This window comes from Dasypus novemcinctus, chromosome 4, assembly GCF_030445035.2.
Source record: "Dasypus novemcinctus isolate mDasNov1 chromosome 4, mDasNov1.1.hap2, whole genome shotgun sequence".
Classification (NCBI taxonomy): Eukaryota; Metazoa; Chordata; class Mammalia; order Cingulata; family Dasypodidae; genus Dasypus; species Dasypus novemcinctus.
This window is the reverse complement of record NC_080676.1, coordinates 109,618,859-109,640,807: the sequence shown is the minus strand read 5'-3', so window position 1 is coordinate 109,640,807 and position 21,949 is coordinate 109,618,859. Positions and strand designations below refer to the sequence as shown.

The 21,949-nt window shown below is 37.2% G+C and overlaps 1 protein-coding gene and 1 pseudogene across 2 annotated transcripts in view; both read left to right on the top strand.

Annotated features, from left to right (window-relative positions):
* CRYBG3 (crystallin beta-gamma domain containing 3) overlaps window positions 1-21,949 on the top strand; it is a 143,979-nt gene that overhangs the window by 112,661 nt on the left and 9,369 nt on the right. For both annotated transcript variants that reach the window (XM_058296017.1, XM_071214876.1), the window contains exons 17-18: window positions 4,595-4,721; window positions 19,886-20,025. In XM_058296017.1, coding sequence (XP_058152000.1) covers window positions 4,595-4,721; window positions 19,886-20,025 — 267 coding nt within the window. The remainder of the gene's footprint in view (window positions 1-4,594; window positions 4,722-19,885; window positions 20,026-21,949) is intronic.
* On the top strand, window positions 2,858-3,689 carry LOC139438895 (ribosome biogenesis protein BRX1 homolog pseudogene; annotated as a pseudogene).

Here is a 21,949-nt window from a genome sequence, read left to right as displayed (position 1 = left end):
TATGCTCTTCCCACTATAGTAACATATGGGATTATTCTCACATGTATCTGAAATTTTAATTTATTCTCAAAGCTAAAAAAAAAAAAAAAATTTATTCTTAAAGCTAAAATAGCATTTTCCTTCTGTATCTAAAATCTGCCTAAAAGACATATATCAAAATCTCCCTATTCTTTCTTCAAGATATTTTGTATTCATCAGTTCTCACTTTGCACTTGAACTCATAGAGAGACTGGGATCTCCTCTTTTTTCATTTGTAGAGCTTTACTCTCCTAATTAGCCTCTGCTCCTATGTCGTCTTATTTCCATTGTTTACCACAAACCAACCATAGTCCAGTTATTTGTCTTGAAATCCAGTTTAGTACTTTTGTTACTCTGCTTTAAATCCCAGTCATTTTCTAATACCAGTCAGGTCAAGTTCAAACTCCTCTTTTTCCAGGTTTTACCATCAACTAGTCTCATTTTTCCTGTCCATTCTTCATTCTGTGCTTATACTGTCCCTCTACCCTCCCATTTTCCAACATTTACTCAACCATGTATTTTTCTTCTTATCCTTTGAACCAGGAAACTTTTTCTATAAAGATCGTATAGGTAAGAAATATTTTGGTTTTGTGTATCAATCTCTGTGCCAGCACCTTGACTTTTCATAGTAGCACAAAAACAGGCAGAGATGGTACATAAATGAATGAGTGTGGCTGTGTATAAATAAAATTATTTATAGACACTGAAATTTGAATTGTATATAATTTTCACATCATGAAATTCTATTTTCCTTTTGTTTTCCACCATGTAAGTGTAAAAATTTGTCTTAGCTTGTGGACTGAATGAAAGCAGGAAGTGGGAAGATTTGACCCCTAGGCCAACCTCTGTTCTATACCAAAAGTTGTAGATTTTAGGCTAAATCTAGCCAACAGGTATAATTTGTTTGGCTATATCCTGTTAAAAGTGTGTTGCCAGTACCTAACTTTAGGAAATTTCTCATAAGAACTTTGTTTTCTACTTTCTTTTTAAAAATCAGAAGATTTATAGATATTGGGGAATATTTCCCAATGGGAGTAATTAACTAGATTTGAGTACATGGGGCGTGTGCTCCAGAGCATACCATAGACACCACAATTCCCAATTTTTTAATCTGGAACTCTACTATTTATTGCATGGCGTCCTGCAAGTTTATAAGTTTGTGACCTTCCTCAATACTAAATCTAGATATTGTTTCAGGTCTAGTGCATCCCGATTCTGTCTGTGGACTCTCCTGATCAACCCTAATTAACAGTATTCTTTTCCTTCAGATTTCCTATAGCTCCCACTGCTTTGAACCACTCTGTATTTGTTAATTTTTTTTGTACTTCCAGAAGGATCTGAGTTTTACTGTATTAGAGTTAGAGCATTTGAAATTAGGACACTAAAAGTTGAAAAGATTCTCTACAATTCTTTAGGGAGAAATATATGTACTGAGGACCTTAAATAAATATGTCATTGTTATGTGGTTCTGAGTTTCTTTTCTGCTAAGATAAAAGAAAATGTTTTGGAAGATATATTTTCATTTTCTGGTTAAAGGAAGCAGTGAAGTTTTTCTGAAGAAAAATATTTCTTCCTGGCACTGAAGTCTAGGACAAATTAATCATGCATGTCTCTTCATGTAGGAAATGTACAACTACAGTTTAATAAAAGATACAAGAACAATGGTGGAGTGCTTGAGAGATCTGGATTTGAGCCCAGTTTCACCACTTCCTACTTATGTAACCTTAGGAAAAATGTGTCATCTTGCTGAACCTCAGTTTCCTCATCTGTAAAGGGGTTATTATAATAGTACCTAATACTCATAGTATTCTTATAAGGACTAAATAAAATAATGCTCATGAAAGGCTTAGTGTCATGCCAGCACATTGCAAATCTTTGATAAATGTTGGTTATAAAATGCTTATTACAGTGGAATCTTGGCAAACCAGGCCAAGAGGCCAAAAGGAAATAAAAAAGATGCTGGGCCACTGGCTGATGAGGAAGAAGAGAGAGAACATATCCCAGGCCTGTTTGCAAGGGCAAGTGGAAAAGTAAGGAACAGATTCTCATCTTTTCTTCCCAAGGAATAAATTTCAGAACAAGATATTAAATGCAAGACTTAAGAATGTTGATGCCTCATTCTAAGGCAGATAGTAAAATGGATCATAAAGATAAGTTATTTGAAATTAATAAAGTCTATGAAATGAAAAATTGCAGTAAATATATCTATTTTGAAGCCAAGAAAAAAACAAGGCCTATATATATGTATTAGTTACCCAAAGGGGTGTGGATACAAAGTACCAGGAATCTGTTGGATTTTATAAAAGGTATTTTATTTGGGGCAAAGCTTACACTTAGAAGGCCCTAAAGAGTCCAACCTAAGGTACGTAAGTGGTACTTTCTCACCAAATGTCTGTTGCCACGTGTTGAAGCAAGATGGCTGCTGATATCTGTGAAGGTACAGCCTTTCTCTTTCCTCTTAAGGCTCCGTGGGCCCAAATTCTTCCCATCTCAGCTGTAGTTTGGCATAAGGCTTGTCTTTCAGGGCTTCTCTTCACAAGGGCAGCTATAAGCTATCAGGCAATTGTCTCTCTCCCTGGGGGCTCCAGCATCAAGACCAAGTTCTTTCCTCTGCCATGTCTTTTTCTCTGTATCTTCTTCTCTTTGTGAGTCTGTCTTAGCAGCTCACCAAGTAGTGGGGACTCAACCCTACATGCCCTAATGATGGGGTAGAATCAGAGCCCTAATCTTGATTTAATGCAGGCAAAACCTCTGAATTTAATACAGTCAAAGGTGTATCACGCCAAGAGCAACAGACCAGTTTACAAACATAGTATCTGCTTTTGGAATTCATAAATAATATAAACTTGCCACAATCTGGCTTTCAAATTCCCCTCATGGGCCATCTGCTAAATTCCTTGTTTCAAAATACTCATACCTTAGCTGGCCTAAGCTGACCAGAAACTGTTTGAAAGGTTCTCAGCCTCTTTTGTCTTCTGACCCTGCTTTTGATGAATTACCACAGTATGCTTTGTTAAAAGAACTCTTAATTCAGTTTTTTTGTATACCATGGTATCACCCCAAAAGCCAGTCATTTGTAGAACACATGTTTTCTTTCTCCTTTTGGATAATAGGATATGGTTTTGGAACTTTCAGGTTATAATAGAAGATTCTGCACTTATAGAGATAGGACCTCATTTTGTCTTAAATCTCAAAGATACTACAGGGAAGTTTTAGAGGACCGACTTTATATGAAAATCCTCATTACCAGTCACCAGATGTGCATCGGTGTATCATGAGATTGATCAGAACTGCAAAATACAAAGAAAACCAGCCAGTTAAAGATGTGCAGTAACTGAGAAGGACAGAACCAAAAACTATTCCTTATGATCCCACTAAAGATGTATTTGGTATACCAGCTGAAGGAAAACCCATAGACATTTTTACAATGGGTAAAAACTAGGCCAAAAGTCTATTTGAAAGCACACACAAAAAAGGATATACAAAAGGCAAAGAAAATTGAACCAGATGATGAACAGGGGGGAATCCAAAATGAATTAATGAATAACTAATTGTTTTCAGTTACTTTATTTTTATTTTGTATTCAATATGTAAGTACTTTCATTATCCATAACCGTCTTATAGCTAGTTGGTATGGCATTTAAAAGAAATAAAAAATAAAATGCCAAAAAATGCATATTATGTAATCATGTATAAGAGAGACCTGATAATAAACTATGATGTCACAGGGCATTTATCTGCATATCTAAAGTTACCCTGGGCTAGACCAGAGTACAGTTCTGCTGATCTTAAAATATAGGACTATATTTAAATGCACCAAAGCTAAAGGAATATTATAGTAGCCAGCTAATTTCTTCCCTGGGCTCCTTCTTTCAAAAGGACATATCTCATTTAAGACATGTCCTTTTGAAAGATGAGTACTATGTTGAAGATAATTCACTATTGAAGATTATAAAAGGTTTATTTTTTTAAGATTGTCATTAGCTGTCGGATGTACAGGTGACATATTTTATATACTATTATATAATTCTAAGCGTCTGGCTTCTATACAAACCCTACCAGACTGGAGGCAAGCTCATAATTAAAAAGGGATGCATATTTTCTCTCAAAAGAACTTTTACTCTGTTCAAGTACTTAATCATCAGGTTTTGATTCCAGAATACTATACTTGAAGGCAACGAATGAAGGACTGTCTTTAGCTTAAAGCATATGCTGTCTTATTTCAAATTTCGGTTCTATCATTTAATAGTTGGTGGGACCTTAGATAAATCACCTAACCTTTCTAAGCCTTAGTTTTGTTGCCTAAACAATGAGTATATGTTTCTACCTCATAGAATTATTGAAGATAATAGGTAGAGTACCTAGTCTAGTGCCTGGCACATGGTAAGTACTCAATAAGTGATAATGGTGGCTGTTGTTTTTACAGATGCTGGATACTTACTGCTCAACAGCACCATGGCATCTACCTTCTACCCTTGCCCCTGTCCCCACAGCATGAATCTGAGCCTACGCTGCCAATGGAATGCATTTTGACTGAATGTCTTACTGCTTGTTTTGTTTGTTTCTTTTTTTAAAGCTGGCTTCTTTATTATCAAGGGGATATTTCTGATAATCAGTGTGTGTTAGAAGAAGGCCTCTATGCTGACCTTACTTCCTGTGGCTGCCCAACATCGAGAGTCAAATCTCTCAAGCCCATTGACTATGTAAGTACTTTGCTGAATACATATTTATAAGACTCTTTCCTTGTCCAGCCTAATTACCATTAATGATAATATGAGGTTGGAAAAAAAGGTACAAGGGGAAATAATCACATTTTAAATAATTTGCCTGTTTATATTTTGTGCTGATAAAATTAAGGTTCATCCATGAAGTCCAAGTCAAATTTAAGATGGATATTTTCCTTTTATTTTTTATTTATAGTTATTTTTTGAGCAAGAGTGCAAAGCTCAGTTACTAGACCAGGGGTTCTTAAATGTTTTTTTTCACAGATCTCTTTGCCAGCCAGGTAAAAACCATGGACCCCTTACTAAGTTCACACTGTATTGTGTATTAATAAATATGTCACACCTGCACCAACATGTCCCCACAAGAAAAAAGTTGTTTTTTTAATTTAAATTCAAGCTCATTAACCCCTTGTTAAAAACCCCTGCACTATAGTAATATAGGACTGGGTTTGAATTCCCCTTTGATACTTAAACCAGTTTGGATGACATTGGCCAAGTTACTCAGTTCTCTTATCTATAAAAGACAGTAGTACTAGCCACTTGGATATTAAGTGAGGTGATGCTTATAAAATGCCTGACATATTGTGAGCACTTAATAAATGTTAGCTATTATTATCATGCTTGTTAGTTATAGCTCCTTAATAAAAATAATAATCTGATGATTTTATTATGACATTATGGCTACTAATGTTTACTTTACAGGTTTATGATGTTACTTTAGGGCATGGACCACCACTGGTATTGATTTCTAATCTAGTTTTAAGGTATCAGGGCTTGATTCCCAGAAATGTCTGGGTCCACCTGGGAGGCCCACATTTACAGTTTAAGAGGTTTCTTCTTTTCAGCTAATCATCGGAATTTTAAATGTGAGCAAAACAGGATCACTTCTCAGTTTTCAGCTCCTGGTCAGTGGGCTCTGTGCACACTAAGTCACAGATGCCTAGGTATGATGATTCCCTAAGAATAAGTGCAGTCAAAACTGAGATTTACATAGAGCTAATCAAATCCCCACTAGTGGTAAGAATGACTCAACCCTTTTGATCAGAGCTGAGTCAAGGGATGTTGCCACACTCAGCGTCTTTGATCTCAACCTCAGCAATGTAGTCTTATTTCACAAGGCATTCCTGGAGAGGGGGTTCTTGGTATCTGGCTAAGAATAAAGTCTTGGCTAAAGAACAAGAATAGAAATAGAGCCCTTGGTCTCTCTCAGTAGCCTTTTAGATACCAATGTGGAAGGAATAAATTGTATCCATTTATTCCTTCCTACCTGTTTGTTGGAGGAAAATGGGTAAAAAAGAATATGGTCTGGGCAGTCTTTCCACATATTGATAAGGGTGCAAAAGACATTGGAAAGTAGGAAAGTAGTAGGCATTACAGGGAAAGAAATTTTCTTAGCAATTCTAGTGGTCAGATCAGCAGATAGATTCTTATTTGGTATAAACACTAAAAACAAAATATATACGTCTAAATATGGAAGCACCATATTGAAAGTTTGCAGAACCCCTAATCCAGTGGATTAAACCAATTAAATTTCTAGGGTGGACATTTTAGAAACATCCAAACCCCAAATTATTGAGATTTACTATTTTCCTTTGAAAAGTTACGATTCTTTTATATTCATGTAGCATACAATGAGTAATTAAAAGTGGAAACATATAGAAAAAGAATTGGTTTTACTTAAGTTGTGATGTATAGTGGCATGTCCAGGTTTTGGTCTTGGGGAATCTAGGCAGTGTAGGCAAAGGGGTGCCTCTTGGGAAGGACTTGAGAGTATAGCCTCTTTACTCCAAGAAAAAGAGTACATTTGGTTTATGTAAGGACAGAACATTGGTTTTCATAATGCTTTTACATGGTATGTTTTAAATCTGTGGAAGGTCTTTCTTTGTTGATGACATGTTTGGGCAGCAGCATTGGATGTTAAGATGGAAGGAGTGTGAGGTTAGGTTGGGCATCCTAGCCAAGACCTGCAGATTGACCTTGAATTGGCCTCACCAGGGAGCATAACCTTGGTGATATTAATTCTTGGTGCTCTGAAGCCCTGGGTTGGTCTGATCTAGTGAGAATGATGTATAAACCAGGAGGGCAACTTAGTAATTGGTAGGAAGTGGAGAACTGTTATTTCCCAGTCCTGGGAATGCTTGAGAATTCTGTCCTAGCCATCTTTCTGCCCCTCTTAAAGAATATGGAAAACTGAATCTTTGAGCATGAGATTAGAGTAAAATGAGGTATATGACTTGAGATTAGTTTACCTAGGCTAACACTTCCCACAAAGAGACTGACTGTTCCCACCCTTCACATTCCAGTTGTTCATCTCCTGCAGATTCTGCTATGTAGTAGTGCTAGACATACTATATATTCTACCTATCTGATTCCTCCCTCAGTCCCTTTCTCCCTCACTGTATCTTTCTGAGGGGTTGGTATGCTTTTTTTCCCATTTGTTAATATCACTATTCCACACTCCAGTGTGTGTATGCCAGGAAATGTTTCTGTTCCGTTAAGTTGATTTTCCATGTTCATGAGCTAATCCCTTGATTTACTTTTACTGTTTAAAGAATTCTGAGGCGTTGCCTGCATTTGGCATTCCTAAGCTTGCTATTACTTAGTGCTTAAGTGTCATAATGGTGTAATATTGAGGAGTCTGATCACTTCATCTACATATAAGATCAGTATGTTTTGCAAGTGACAATTTGCTCCAGGCCAATTTCTATTTGTACAGACATATTTTACATTGTAGTGGTCCACAGATGCATATTATGCAGTGTTGTAGTCATTTTACAGAGACAGGTGATGGGAATATAGTTTACAGTTCTGCTTGTCACTGATGTGACTTTGGGCAAATAATTTAACTTCTCTGGGCTGCAATTAACTTATCTCTAAAGAAACTGTTAGATAATTTCAAGTCATTGGCAGCCTCCAGTTCTGTTGCAAGTAAGTATCTGGGGCATATTTCTAATCAGACACAAAAATAAAAGGGCATATGAACCTTAGAACTCATGGTTTGAGTGAATAAAATGGGTATCACCTTTTGCAAGATTATGCAACATAATAACACCCAAAATCTTAGTGGCTTATAACAAAAATATTTATTTTTGCCCATGTATTTCAAAAACTGCTGGTGATTTGTTTGGCCTCCATTCTGGGCTATGAGTTGGTTTTAGGTGTAGTCTCCATATATTCTTTATTAGGAAACGAGGCTAATAGTAGCCAGATCAGGGTCATGCCTATTTTCTTGTCTGGGGGTAGAGGAATAGAGGCTGAACCCAACCACACAGTCACATATAAAGGCTTTGCTCAGATGTGGCTGCATGGGGTCCATTCATTCTGTGTGCAGAAACCAGTAATTAGACCAAGTAGATGACATTGGGGCAGGGAAATAGACTACTTGCTTGCCATGTCCATTCCCTTCTCCCACCACCACAATGATGAGGCCAGGAAATTGACAGAGTATAGGTATGTGAACAATAATACAATCTACCACAGATGTGTAAACTTATAGAGGTGTTCTCTGTGACCAGATTTTGGGTAAGTAAAGAGAAAAGTGATGAGGTTTAAGTAATTTTGTGTAGGTTTTTCTCTCTGCCATTTTAACACATCTGCCTTCCTTGAAAAATAATAGTAAAGATTAATTTTTAGTGAAAGCCTAAAGATTCATTATTTATATATCCTGTGCACAAAGCAACCTCTTCTCCATACATTGCTTCAATTTTTTCTGTTTTGTGGGTTTGTTTATGTGGAAACCTAGAGGGTCCTTTTTCCTTACCCTATCCAAATACTGTAAGATGAAAAGGACCTCAATTCTAGGAAGACATCATTTTTCAAAGCAATTATTAGCTTTCTGATTGTTCTTTCTTTGCTTCTCAAGATGCTTTTCATTTTATGCCTTTTATCACACCTGTTGGACCTATAAGGTCATTGAGAGCGTGATCTATATTTATTGTGGCTTTGAATTCTTTCACCCTATGGTTCCTGTACTTTATACAGTGCCATAAGAATATAAAGAATCCATTATGTAATATGTAGAATAAATAAGCTAAATAATGCATGCCTAAAATAATAGAGGCATTACTTAAGGTTAATTTTTCCACTTCATTTCCTTAAGAGGGGTTATACTTTGAACTTACCATGGACTTGTATTTCACTTATAATGATTTTGTATTAGTACCTTTAGAAACTGGGGGTGGGTGGGATACCTATGTAAAAAAGTTAGTGATAATTTATACCTGCCAGCTATTAATGTAATGCTTTAAAACCAAGCTGGATGCTAAAAGAAATGATGAACACACATGTATGAGAGCAGGATATGTGAACAACTGTTGAAGGATCTAAGAATGAGGTAGCTGCCAGGTTTGGACTATCCCATGAGACATTCAAGCCTTGGCCTAGCAGCATGTGGGGTAACCTGCTTTTATCAAGTTTCCATGGTAGCAGCAGTCCACTCATTGTTTCACTAGTGTCTCCCTGATGGCTTGGCATGGAAATGTATTTGGCCCCCTTTGAAATAATAATCCAATCCTGGCAGCTATACCCAGATAATGCAAAAGAAACATCATACCAAGTGTCTATAGAAAAAACTCAAATGAAATTGTGACTGTGATGACTTGAGTGATCTTAAGAAGTAGAATAAGAATCGGCAAGACAGTGATTCATTCTGTGCAAGTGAGCTGAATAAGGAGCTCAGCTACAAATAGAGGAAGACCTTGTCAGTGGTAAATCCAGCCCGGAATGAAAGGTACCAATGAATTTATTCAGTGTGGAAGAATTTGATCACTGTTAAGTTTTCAGTCGAACCCATATATAGTGAATGGTATTAACTACTGTATACATTTTGAAAATGAAGACCAACAAAAACCTGCAGTAAACATCACAATTCCTAGCAAAATAGTTGAAACATTTCCCTTCAAGTTAAGGAAGAAGACAGAGGTGCCTACTGTCACCAGTTCTATTTGACATTATCTTACAACCCTCACCAATTTAATAATAATAAAAAGCATAACAAGAAAGAAAATTGTGAAAAGCATCTACAGACAAATTATTAGAGTTAATATATAATTTTTAAAGTAGCTAGATATAAGATAAATAGCAGTTATAATGGGGTAATTATGGACTACAAAATAAATGGTCTTGAGACTGTTGGTCCTTTACATGGAAAAAAATACAGATAGGATTCTATTTTACCTCAATCACAAAAGTAAGTTCCAGCTGGACTAATGACCTGAAAGTAAATAGAAAACTTTAAAGCTTAAAAGAAGAAAATATAGCAAACTACTGATACTGGAATAGAATGGATTTCCTAAGCAAAACAAAAACAACAAATTTGAAAAAAAGTGAAAGGCAAGAACATTAGTTTCCTATTGCTGCTCTAACAAATTACCACAAATTTAGTGACTTAAAACAACTGAAAAGTATGATCTTATAGTTTTGGAGGTTAAAAGTTTGAAATGGGTCTTACCAGGCTAAAGACAAGATATTGACAGAGCCACATTCCTTCTGGGGGTTCTAGGGGAGAATCTGTTTCCTTATTTTTTCCAGCTTTCAGAGGCTGCTTGCATGTCTTTGCTTATGGCTTCCTTCCATCTTCAGAGTGCATCACTCCAATCTATGCTCTCTATCTTCTATTTCTAACCCTCACCTCCCTTTTATAAGGACTCTTGTAATTTTATTGAGTTTACCTGGATATCCAGGATAATTTCCCCATCCCAAGATCCTTAACTGAATCCTCAAAGTCCTTTTTACCATATAAGGCGACATATTCAAAGGATTTGGAAATTAGGATGTGGACAACTTTGGGGGCTGGAGAGGCATTATTCTGCATGCAATAGCAAGCCACAGATTGAGATAATATATTTGCCACTCTTATAACCTGCAGTAGTTTAGTGTCCATAATATAAAAGGAAATCCTTCGAGTCAATTAAGGCACAAGAAAAAACCATTTCAAAATTTGGCAAAGAATATAAATAGGCAGTGCATAGAAGAAGGAAAAATAACCAAGGACATACGAAGGATGATAAATTTCACTAGTGATTGAGGAAATGTAACTTAAAACAGTAACAAGGTAATATTTACCTACAAACATTTTAAAATCTGACAGTACCATGGTTTGGTTAAATTGTGGAGAAGCGGAATTACTTTTTCATTGCTAACAGGAGGAGAATCAGTTGAGATAGCCAATTAAACTCAAGATGCTTTTGCCTATGACCCAGCAAAGCCATTTCTATTTATTTCTCTCCATTGGAATTACATGGGGGAAAAAAATAAGGTTGCTGATTACAGATTTGATGGATTAAACAACTCACAATACATTCATATAAGGAACATAGTGCCCCAGTTACAATGAATGAAATAAAGCTACATATGGGAACATGGTCAAATTTCCAACATAATAGGCAAGAAAAACAGGTTACTAAAAGTTATTACAGTAAGATACATTTCTGTGAAGTTTACAACAAAGGATATATAACCATGAACTGACCGTATAAACCATGAGCTGGACAGATTTGCAACCTCAGCATAGTGATTACTGCTAGGGAAAGATGATTCAAATTGGGCTGTACCTGTTTTGATTTATTTAAAAAATTCTAAACAAATGTAGTAAGGTTAAAATGCATTAATTCTGGGTATTGGGCACATGGTCATCTATATATCATCTTTTTTTAAAAAATATTTTGTAGCTTTTTAAAGCAAGTAAGAAAGGTTATATCTGTAATGAAATTGCTTTTCTAAGCCAAATGAAAGAGGCTCTTTGGAAAGGCATAATTTACTGATGAAGAGTTTGCTTTGGGAGTCTGACAGACCCAGGTTTAAATCCTAACTCCACCATTACTTGTCAGCTGAGTGATCCTGGACATACGTCTTAGCACATATGTCTGAACTTTCATCTAATTAAAGGTGAGAATTAAATGAGCTGGTGATGTCTTTACTATATAAGAAGCTTTCAATATAACAACTTGTTTTAGTTTCCTAGTCTGTTTAAGCAAATACCATGAAATGGGTTGACTAAGCAATGCAAATTTAGTAGGCTATGGTTTTAAGGCTAAAAGAAAGTCCAAATCAAAGCATCATCAGTGCTTTCTCTCCCAAGACTGTGCTATTCTGGTGTTGGCAGCTGGTGATTTTGGTCCTTAGTTCATCACTTGGCAAGGGACATGGTGGCATCTCCTGGTCTCTCCCTTCTCTTCTTGTTTCCCTTGACTTCAACTTCTGGCTGCTTCCTCTTGGCTTTCTCTCTCTGTATCTTAATTCATTCCACTTATAAAAGACACTGGTAATAGGATCCAAGATCCATCCTGGTTGGGCTGTGTCTTACCTTAACTGAAAGTAACCTAATCAAAAGGTCCTACTTATAATGAGTTCATACCTACAGGAATTGATAAATTAAGAACATGCTTTTAACTGCTGCACAACTAATGGGCAGTAATTAAGTAATTTCTATTATATAACGTCAAAACTTGGTAAACTAAAGTTATTTATATCATTTGCTTTAGATAGGGTAAACCTGGAAGATTCCTTGTTGGGTCTTACTCAGGATTTATAAGGCTTCTACTAAATATTTTATTTCAAATAATTTTTTGCTAGCAAACTGGGATTTCTGTGGAACTGAATGGTATTTAAAGTGTACATTTTGGTTGCTTTCCTTTAATTCAGTCCAGTTGCATTTAAGTTTTTTAATCTTGGTTCATTTGGCAAAGATTGTGGTGAAGTACTGTGCTGTTAAGATTTGGCTGTTCTCAGTGACTGAGTAATATAAGTAATTGCTAAGTAATATAATAATAAAATTATGTATTATATTTAAAGTCTTAATTAATTTAACTCTGAGGTACTAGCAACACCTTTTTCATACCAGTGGCAATTTGAAATCCAAAAAACTATAGTTCCAAAGACAAGTTCATTTAGTTTAAAGAAAAAAAATTGTTAAAAAACTAATAGTTACTTATATTTTAAAATTTTATCCAATTATTTGTGGCATGTTGATATACATGTAATCCTTCTGACAGAGCACTTATACCAGAGTCTCAGAGCCTTAAATTCAGGTGGCAGACAAACTTGTTAAGCCAGTGGGGTAGGCCATAATAGGGGTCATAGATAATGCCCAGTTGAACAAGATAAAGGCAAACATTTCAGATAATATTAGACCTGCCAATCTGTAATAAGTATTTTATAATATAGAATATTCTACATTAGAATGTTTTAGAGCCAAAGTGTAAGGGTTAAGAGCACAGCCTCAGGAAGCAGATTTGGCTCAATGGATAGAGCATTCGCCTACCACATGGGAGGTCCAAGGTTCAAACCCTGGGCCTCCTGACTCATGTGGTAAAGCTGGCCCACATACACTGCACATGCGTGCAAGGAGTGCCCTGCCATACAGGGGTGTCCCCATGTAGGGGATCCCCATGCGCAAGGAGTGCGCCCCGTAAGGAGAGCCGCCCTGCATGAAAAATTGCAGCCTGCCCAAGGAGTGGTGCCGCACATGTTGAGAGCTGACTGATGCAGCAAGATGACGCAACAAAAAGAAACACAGATTCCCAGTGCTGCTGACAAGAATGCAAGCAAACACAGAAGAACACATAGCAAATGGACACAGAAAGCAGACAACTACTCAGGGGGGCAGGGGGGAAGGGTGGAGAAATAAATAAAATAAATCTTTAAAAACACAAAAAAGAGCACAGCCTCTGGAGTCATACTGACTGGGTTCAAATGTCAGCTCTTCCACTTACTTTGTGTGACCCATGCCTCAGTTCTTCATCTGTAAAGTGGGGATAATAGTAGTTTCTACATCAGTGGGAAGAATTAAACAAGCAAATACAGTTCCACAATCTGTTACCCAAATGTGTTTTGGGATCTAGAATTTTAAAAAATTTATCAAAGTAATGGGTGTCAATGGTAGGGGGATGTGTGTGGGTGGCTGCACCTGGGACATGCCCCTATGGAGTGTGAATGTGTCATGTGGTCGTGGGGTATTGTCTCAGTGGGTGGAGACCTACAGAATAACTGAAGGAATATTGAATTCCCATCCTGGCAAGTCCTGCTACATTCTCATAGAGTAGCAAGAATCTCTGGATATATGGGCAGTACCTAGCAAAGGAGGGGAGACCAATGTGCCAGGCCATTGATATTGATGCTTATATTTATGAACCTTGTTATTATGAAATTGAAACCTAGCCTGGTATTATATATTGCCTACGAATTACCTACTGAGAGTCTCCTTGTTGCTCAGATGTGGCCTCTCTCTAAGCCAAAATTAGCATATAAATTAATTGCCTCCCACATATGGGACATGACCCCCAGGGATAAGCCTCCCTGGCACTGAGGGATTACTATCAAGCACGAACTAACGAAGCATTTGGAGATAGACCTAGACCAAAGGGGGAAAATATTAAATACAAATGAGTTTTTATGTCTAAGAAATTTCAAAGTGAGTCGGGAGTTCAATCCAGAGGTTAAGCTTATGCACATCTCAGGAGTATCTGTCTGCCACAGCAAACAGTTCCTCAAATAGGGGTGCTCCTGGAGGCTCTAGCGAAATCTAGACAAATCTAGACAACTCCAGGAAATCTGTACCCTGTCAGTGGGCCTTACCTTGGAATATATGATAACCCATCTCCCCCAGTGTGTCAAAGTTAGACTCACTTACAATTTTCCTACACATGGTTCTTTTATCCCATGTATCTGAACCTATAGGTAGCACTGTACTTGTTAAATATATGTCCCAGAGACTAAAGTCTTCTTGCTATTTATATGCTGGGTGAGCCCTGAATCTGAGCAGAGCTGCAGCCAACAGCTTTCCTTCAGTTCATCAGACTTTCCCAGGACAACTAACAAAAGGAAGATACAGAGAGTATCTTCAACTGCAAGCAAGACAGTTCCATCCATCTGCCCCATGGAATCTATACCCCCTCTTAATCAGAAGCAGAGTGGGTGTCACCATCCCCAAATCCTCAAGACAGAAGAATGAACAAACTATGGACTAAAGTAGACGTTATTATACTAGTAATAAAAGAACTTTTAATGGTAATATAAAGACAGTGGTCACCAGAGGTATTGAGGGAAGGGAGAGGAAATAACAGGTGTAAATGGGTTATTTTTGAGGCATTGGAATCATTCTGCATGATATTACAATGAAGGATACCAGACATTATACATTTTGTCAAAATCTGTAAAATTGCACGGTGCAAAGTGTAAAACATAATATAAACTGTAGACCGTGCTTAGTAGCAATGCTTCAATGTGTGTTCATCAATTCTAGCAAATGTAACAGACTAATGAAAGATGTTGTGTAGGAGGGCGAGGGGTGGGGCATATGGGAGTCTCCTATATTTTTGATGTAACATGTATATAATCTAAAGCTCCTTTAAAAATAAAAATATATATGGAGAAAAATAATATGGCCCATATACCATTACATAATAAAATGCCATCATGGTTCTGGGTAGTATCCCATAATTAAATACTTTGCTATTTCTCTAGCACAATCTATGCATAGTCACACAAAGCTGGATAAATATAAACATCCTCCAGTTTTTCTACGTCAGCTTTTGTCACTAAATGACCCCCCAAATTTTTTTGTTTTTCAGATTTTGGATGTCAGAGCTATGGGTAAAAGATTGTGACTCTCTCTATATATATATTTAAAGAACTTAGAACGATGCTGCATATATTAAATCCTATATATGTTGGTTGTTGTTAGTGTTATTAACAATTAAAATACTATTTTAGTTGATGGGTTAAGGAGGTTTGTGTTCTCGTTGAAAGTTTCATTTATACTATTTGTTCTTGTATTCTTTATCTTTCATAAACCACATCCTGCTTTTAGAAACTATATCCTCTTTGCATGGCTTAGAGTTGACCCCACAGGAATGTCCTGTTGCTGATGACACCTAAGAAGATCCTTTGGCCCTGAGTGGTTGGCTGTCTTCTAAGTTAACATGGACTGAGGCCAATAAATTTTTAGAGCTCAAGTTGCAATTAAATTCTGGTGGTTTGCATTGTCACTAGAAAGTTCAGATTACTGTGTCATCTTTAGTTTTGAAGACTATTAATAGTTTATATCTATTTCTATTTTAATGTTTTGAAAATGTGTCAAAAAATACAATTTAAAAATAGTACTTCAACACTTTTTATTTCTGAAAGTTTATCTATTAACTAACTACCCAGGTACCATCCTACCTAGAGTGGTACTACATTCACCTTCGTGACATTTCTTTAAGTGTATTTACACATTTAAGTATGTGTCTATAGTAAAACCATTTAAAATAGAGTACAGTCAAATGAGGAAGAAAAACAAAACAAAAAAACCAAGAAATAGAAAAGAAAATGGGGAAGGATGACCTTAACCTTGGAACAGCAGATGCTCAGAAATGAAAAGTGTGATAGATTAGATCATATGATGTTCATTTGTTGTTAATGGAAAGGTGGAATACTTGCCTTTCTAGTTTATTAGTTACATTCCTTCTTTGGTTAATGCTGTGGTTTGTGTCCTTTGTCCATTAATCTATTAGGTCTCTTACAGTATTCTTACTGATTTATATGAACTCTTAAATTTTTTAATTTTTTAAATTTTATTAGTTCAGTCGTTTTCTACATTTTTTTCCTTCACTCTCCCTGCCTCATTATTTTAAGCAAATAGAATTTTGAACTATTTTGGTTGCCCCTGTTTCAAACTTTTGGTTATCTCCTTAAGATGAATTCCTAGATGTATATATGCTAGATCAAGGGTGCGAATTTGATGAAGTTTGAGTTAATAATACCAAATTACAAATGTCTGTGTGGGCATTCTGCAGAAGGAAGGGTAAAAAAAATGTATGCAGGTCTTCTCTTAGAATAATGCTTAACATTCAAATTGCATTCTCATAATGGGATTTACAACAGTTGTATCATCCAACTACTAGTTGCTCTCACTGTAGTACTTATTGTTGATTGTGAGCCCTCTCCAGGCTTTCTGATACCTCTGCCCTTCCTCACTAATCAGTTACTCAACAAGTATGAGTGTAAACAGGTAAGTTGAAATGCTTTGAAAAGAGCTTAAGGATGCAGATGGTGAAGAATGTCCAACAGTAAAGTTAGAGGTTTATCTTTGGATGTTCATTGTTCATTTTCAGTAACCACTTCCTATGGATAATTTAGAGACTGCTTGCTATTGGCTACATCTCTCATTCACTACTGCTCTGGATTCATATAATTTCATTTGTTCTGTACAGCAGTGGATTGCTTCCTAGTTTAATTTGCAGATGGCAGAAGAGGTATCTAATCTTGCCTGTGGTCACTCAGTAGCACAGTGACTAGAAATAAATCCATTCCTGACCTAGTCACTGGTGTTTACTAGGCAGCCATTTTGCTCTTAGCTTACTAGCTCACTGCCCACAGTGATTATTACATTCTTTTCCAATATCCTCTAATCCCTAGAGGTTCTCTGTCCAGTACCCCAGCACTAGCCACATATGGTTATTCAATTTTAAAGACATTAAAATGTAGTAAAATTAATTCAGTCCCTTGATCACAGTAGCCATATACCAAGTGCTTGACAGCCACATGTGGCTCTTGGCTGCCATATTAGATTGTGCAAATGTAGAACATGTCCATCACTGCAGAAAATTCTGTGGGACAGCCCTTCAGACCTCTTGATCAACAGGTCACTTTTGCCACATAATGTAAAGAGAAAATTACACATTTCCCTGTTATTCCTGGGAGTTTTTTGACATCCTTTTTCCTCTTATAAGTCTTTCCTCTTATTTCAGGGGAAGTGTTGTTTTTCCTTTCTGAAGTGACCTATCCCCTCATGGACTGATTCTAGCCAGAGGTTCAGAAATGGAGAGAAGCAATGGATCGTACCCCTTCCCTAGAACCATACTTCTTGTCTTGCATCCGCAGTTTCTTTTTCTTCTCTCGCACCTTCTTCTTTGCCTACAAACATGCTGCTTCCCTCTTGGGCCCCTAAGCCATTTCCCTACTTCTTTTCACCAAACTAATCTAGAAACCAATCTGTACACCCTGACTGTAATTTCTCACCACTAACTCAGTCCTTACAACCAAGATTCCAACCCTCATCTCTGAAACACCACTGAAACAACACGTTTAAGGTCACCAGATGCCTCACGATTGCCAAACCCAATAGCCTTTTCTCAGCCACTCCCTTACTCAACTTTGGGGAAGTACTGAATACTGTGGGACAGCATTTCTCTCTAATTTTATTTCCCCTCCCATGTTTTCCCTTTTGTTTCTCCTCTCCTAGTTCACGTTTTTAGTCACCCTCACATGCCAATTTTTCATCACCACCCACATATTTTCACATCCTTCCCCTTACTCATTCCATTCATTTGCCTTATGTCTGTTTCCCAGCCATCCCTTATTCACCAATGCTAATTGACTCACACTCCAGCCCTTGAGTAGTCCTTTTCTTTGGCCTGGAATATTCTACCAATATACTGAGCACTTTTATTTTCATTTTCTGTATTCTTCACCCATATGTTGCCAGACGAATTTTCCTGACAATCTTAAATACACATGCCCACATGTATAATATTAACCATTTAAAATTTTGAATAAATAATATATTACCATGGCTCAAAAATAAAAAAGTACCAAAAGACACTTTGCTCCCACTCATGCCTCTTCTCATCTCAGATCTTATCTTCTTGACAGGTAACCATGGTTACTAGCTTTATAGTTACTTTTTCAGAATTTTTAAAATGAATATATAAGTGTGCATGAGTGCATATGAGTGTGCATAAATTTTCCCTTTTCTTAAAAATGGTAGCATAGGAAATATGCTATTTTACACTATTCTTCAGCTGTATTTGCCACTAAAGAATATATCTTGGAGAGTGTTCCATAAAGAACCTTCCTTCTTTTTACAAAGCTATATAGGATTCCTTGAAAGAATGTACTATATTTTACCAGACTTAATGATGGACTTTAAGTCATTTCCCATTCTTTGCTATTCCAAACACCACTGCAAGGAGAAACTCTTCCCATCATTTCCCCACATGCATGTATATCTGCAGGGTCAACCAGGAGAACCAGTTGTGTGTAGATTTTTAAAAAATACTGTTTCTGTACTATTATTTGACCATCCATGGTTCCTGCTGCTGTTGCTTTGCTTCTCATCTACAAATAACAGATACTTCAGCCCATTCTTAGTCTCTAGTTCAAAAGACTTCAAGGACTCCCGATTGGCAGTAGATCAGTCTCTGACCTACCAGTGTAGGAGAAGTGAGCAACTCAATACACAACAACAGACAGTGTGAGCACTTGACACTGTTTTCTATTAGACTCTGAATTCTGTCTAACTGGGTCTACTTGCTGTTCCCCTAATATGCCTCACGCCTTCCTATCTTCCTTGCTTTGTACTGAGTGCCTTCACTCTGTTTTGTCTCTGCCTGTCCAAAATCATTGCATCCCTCGACACCGAGCTCACATACCATTGCATGCATGGGACCTCCTTGATTCCTGCTCCCTTCTGCTAAAGATAATTTAGATTCCACTGAGTATGAGAGTGTCCCTTTTCTACCCTGGATTACATTACAATATCTTTGCCATTCTCCTAATTCAGCTACTAATTAATAATGTCCCAAATGCAAGGATGGTGCTTTGTTTTGATTGTTCATTCTCCTGAATGCCCTAGCATGGTATCTTACATATACTAATGAATGAAAGAGAGCAATATTGATTCTGTTCTTGTCTGACTTGAGGGACAGGGAACTCCTCACTTTTAATGCAGAAATCACCCCTGCTTCTGTTCATTCTGGCTAGTGTATTTTTTTTTTTTTTTTAATTACAAATGCCTTTTCCTCCATCCTAGGGATGTTCTTAAGAATCTAGAGCCATAAAGTCTTGTCTTGTCAGTGAATGTTCCTGTGACATCCTGAAAAATGAGGGTGCCATTACATGTTTTTTCTGTTGTCAGCTCAAAGTGTTGGCAGGACAAATATATGGTCTCTTTCACAGCACAATCAGACTTCTTTTCTGATAACCTCGGTTTTAATTTACAAAAAAGTAAATAAAAATTATTCATTGAATCTAATCTCACTAGAGCAGTAAACTCTTATGCATTTGGTAATACAGAGAATTCAGGAGACCCTGCATCCTGACTGGGATGTCACTGAGCTATGGTTGCCCTGTATGGTGATACTTTCTCTTTTTTATGCTGTTAGGTTTTTGAAGAACCCTCCATCAGCCTTTTTGCTTTGGAACATTGTGAGGGAAGAGAGTTACATCTAGAAGAGGCTGTGAATTCTGTGCTGAACAAGGACCTGCACTTCTATACCCAGTCCGTGTGGGTAAAAAGTGGACTGTAAGTAAAGGGAAGGACCTGGATTAGTTAGGTTACCATTTTAGGACAGAGTTGCACAGTATTTTTTATTCCTCTAGTGCTGTTGTGTTTTCGCCTGATGGTGTTCTTACTCTCTGCAGTATAGTAATAGTGATTTCTGTTTAAATAAGAGAAGACTAGATTCTCTTCAGTATATAAAAATGTGCAGTGGTGCAGGGGGAAGAGCCCTTTGGAAGAAGGGCCACCATGTGGTCAGGGCACAGGGCACTGTGAGGGTGGTCCATAGGTCATGACTGGGTAAGTCCACTTTCCTTGCAGGAGAAACCTCATTAAATCAGTCATGTTGACTGGTTAAGACCATTACCTGCTTAGCCAGTGACTGAAAGACTGCATGTTTTCTTGTATTTTGATTTGACATCTTGTGTTTTCAAGAGCTGTTTGCTCTTTTCATGCAGAGTACAGGGGTGGACCTGGCTGCCTGTGCCTAGCAGGTCTGTGATCCAGGCTGTGTGGGGCCGGCCCTTTTACAATTTGGGGAGCCCTCTTAAGAAAACAAATTCAAAATTGTAGCTACAAGAAGTAGGTGTGAACTTGCACGTTTGTTTAGAATGAGAATGGTAAGAGGCCTGCAAGTGAGGGGCCCTGATGTTGAAAGTTTTATTTGTTTCTTGGAAAATCGGCTTCTTAGGCAAGTCTGCAGAGGTGGGCACTCTTTAGTGTTTTGATACCAAAAGTCAACTAAAAAAAAGAATACATATAGTTCCCGATGGTTAATATAAAACTATTTTTATTTCTTTTGGCTTTTAAATTTTGTGATAATCAACTCTTTACTTGTTTAGGTATCTAGGAATAATAAAAGAGAAACCCAAGAACATAAATTAATTTGAAAATTAAGTCAAGTATTAGAATAAATGCTTTTTTACTTTTTCACACATATAGTTTAACTTTTTACCTGCAGAGCATTTTACATGGTTCGGGTTTATTAAACAATAAATTGATTTACCCTAAGCATCAGTTTCTAGTTTTTATTCACCACTTAACTATGTGTGAAGTAAATTTTATATCCCCATGATATAGGAATTTTAAGACACTTTCATACATTTCTTTTCTTTACATTCCTTGGTGAATTGATGCTTATGGTTGACACATCTCTGAAAATTTCTCACCTTATTTTTCTCTATTTAAGAAACTGCAAAGCTGGAAAGGTGGAGAAGCCCCTCAGAGGCTGACCTGTCTCTGCACTTTGGTCTGATGGTTTAGATCAGAGGTTTTAACCAGGGGTCCATGGAAAGATTTCAGGGGGTTCATCTCTGACCTCCAGTGTTGACTGTCATGAAACTATCTGCTGCTACATTCTCAGAAGGGGTTCATGGTTTTCACCTGACTGGCACAGGGGTCAGAGGAACAAAAATGGTTCAGAACCTTTGGTTTAGATTGATTTAAAAAGAAAGGGTGGAGGAGGGTCATCCATCTTGCTTATCTGTCCTGAATTTGGCCAAGGCTAGTGTCTGTTGTGGAGAGCAGAGTGGACTTTTCCTACTGGTGGTCAGTCTAAGTTTAATCTCTATTTAAGCTTTCCTAGTTGTAATATGTCTATTTATTAAAAACTGTACATCAAGCTTTCTTCTATTTTTCCCTCCCCCACCCCACAACATTATGTGCAACTTAATGTCTTTTTCTGCCTTAACCAAGGTATAGATCCCTAAGGATTATTGCCCTTTCCAGGTTTTAGAAGTTTTCATCTGGAAAACTGAAGGGTCGAAGTCACTGCTGTAATAGAACCATTTATAACTTGTGTCCTGACCCCTGGATGAACCTGTTTCTGAGAATTGGCCCATCTGACTGGCAGACTGTCTTCCTTGCTACCAGGGCTGTGTCTCATCTCCAAAGTTACATCTCCTTTGGTCCAATGCAGGGTAACCCTGGCAGCAGTTCTGGCTGTTTT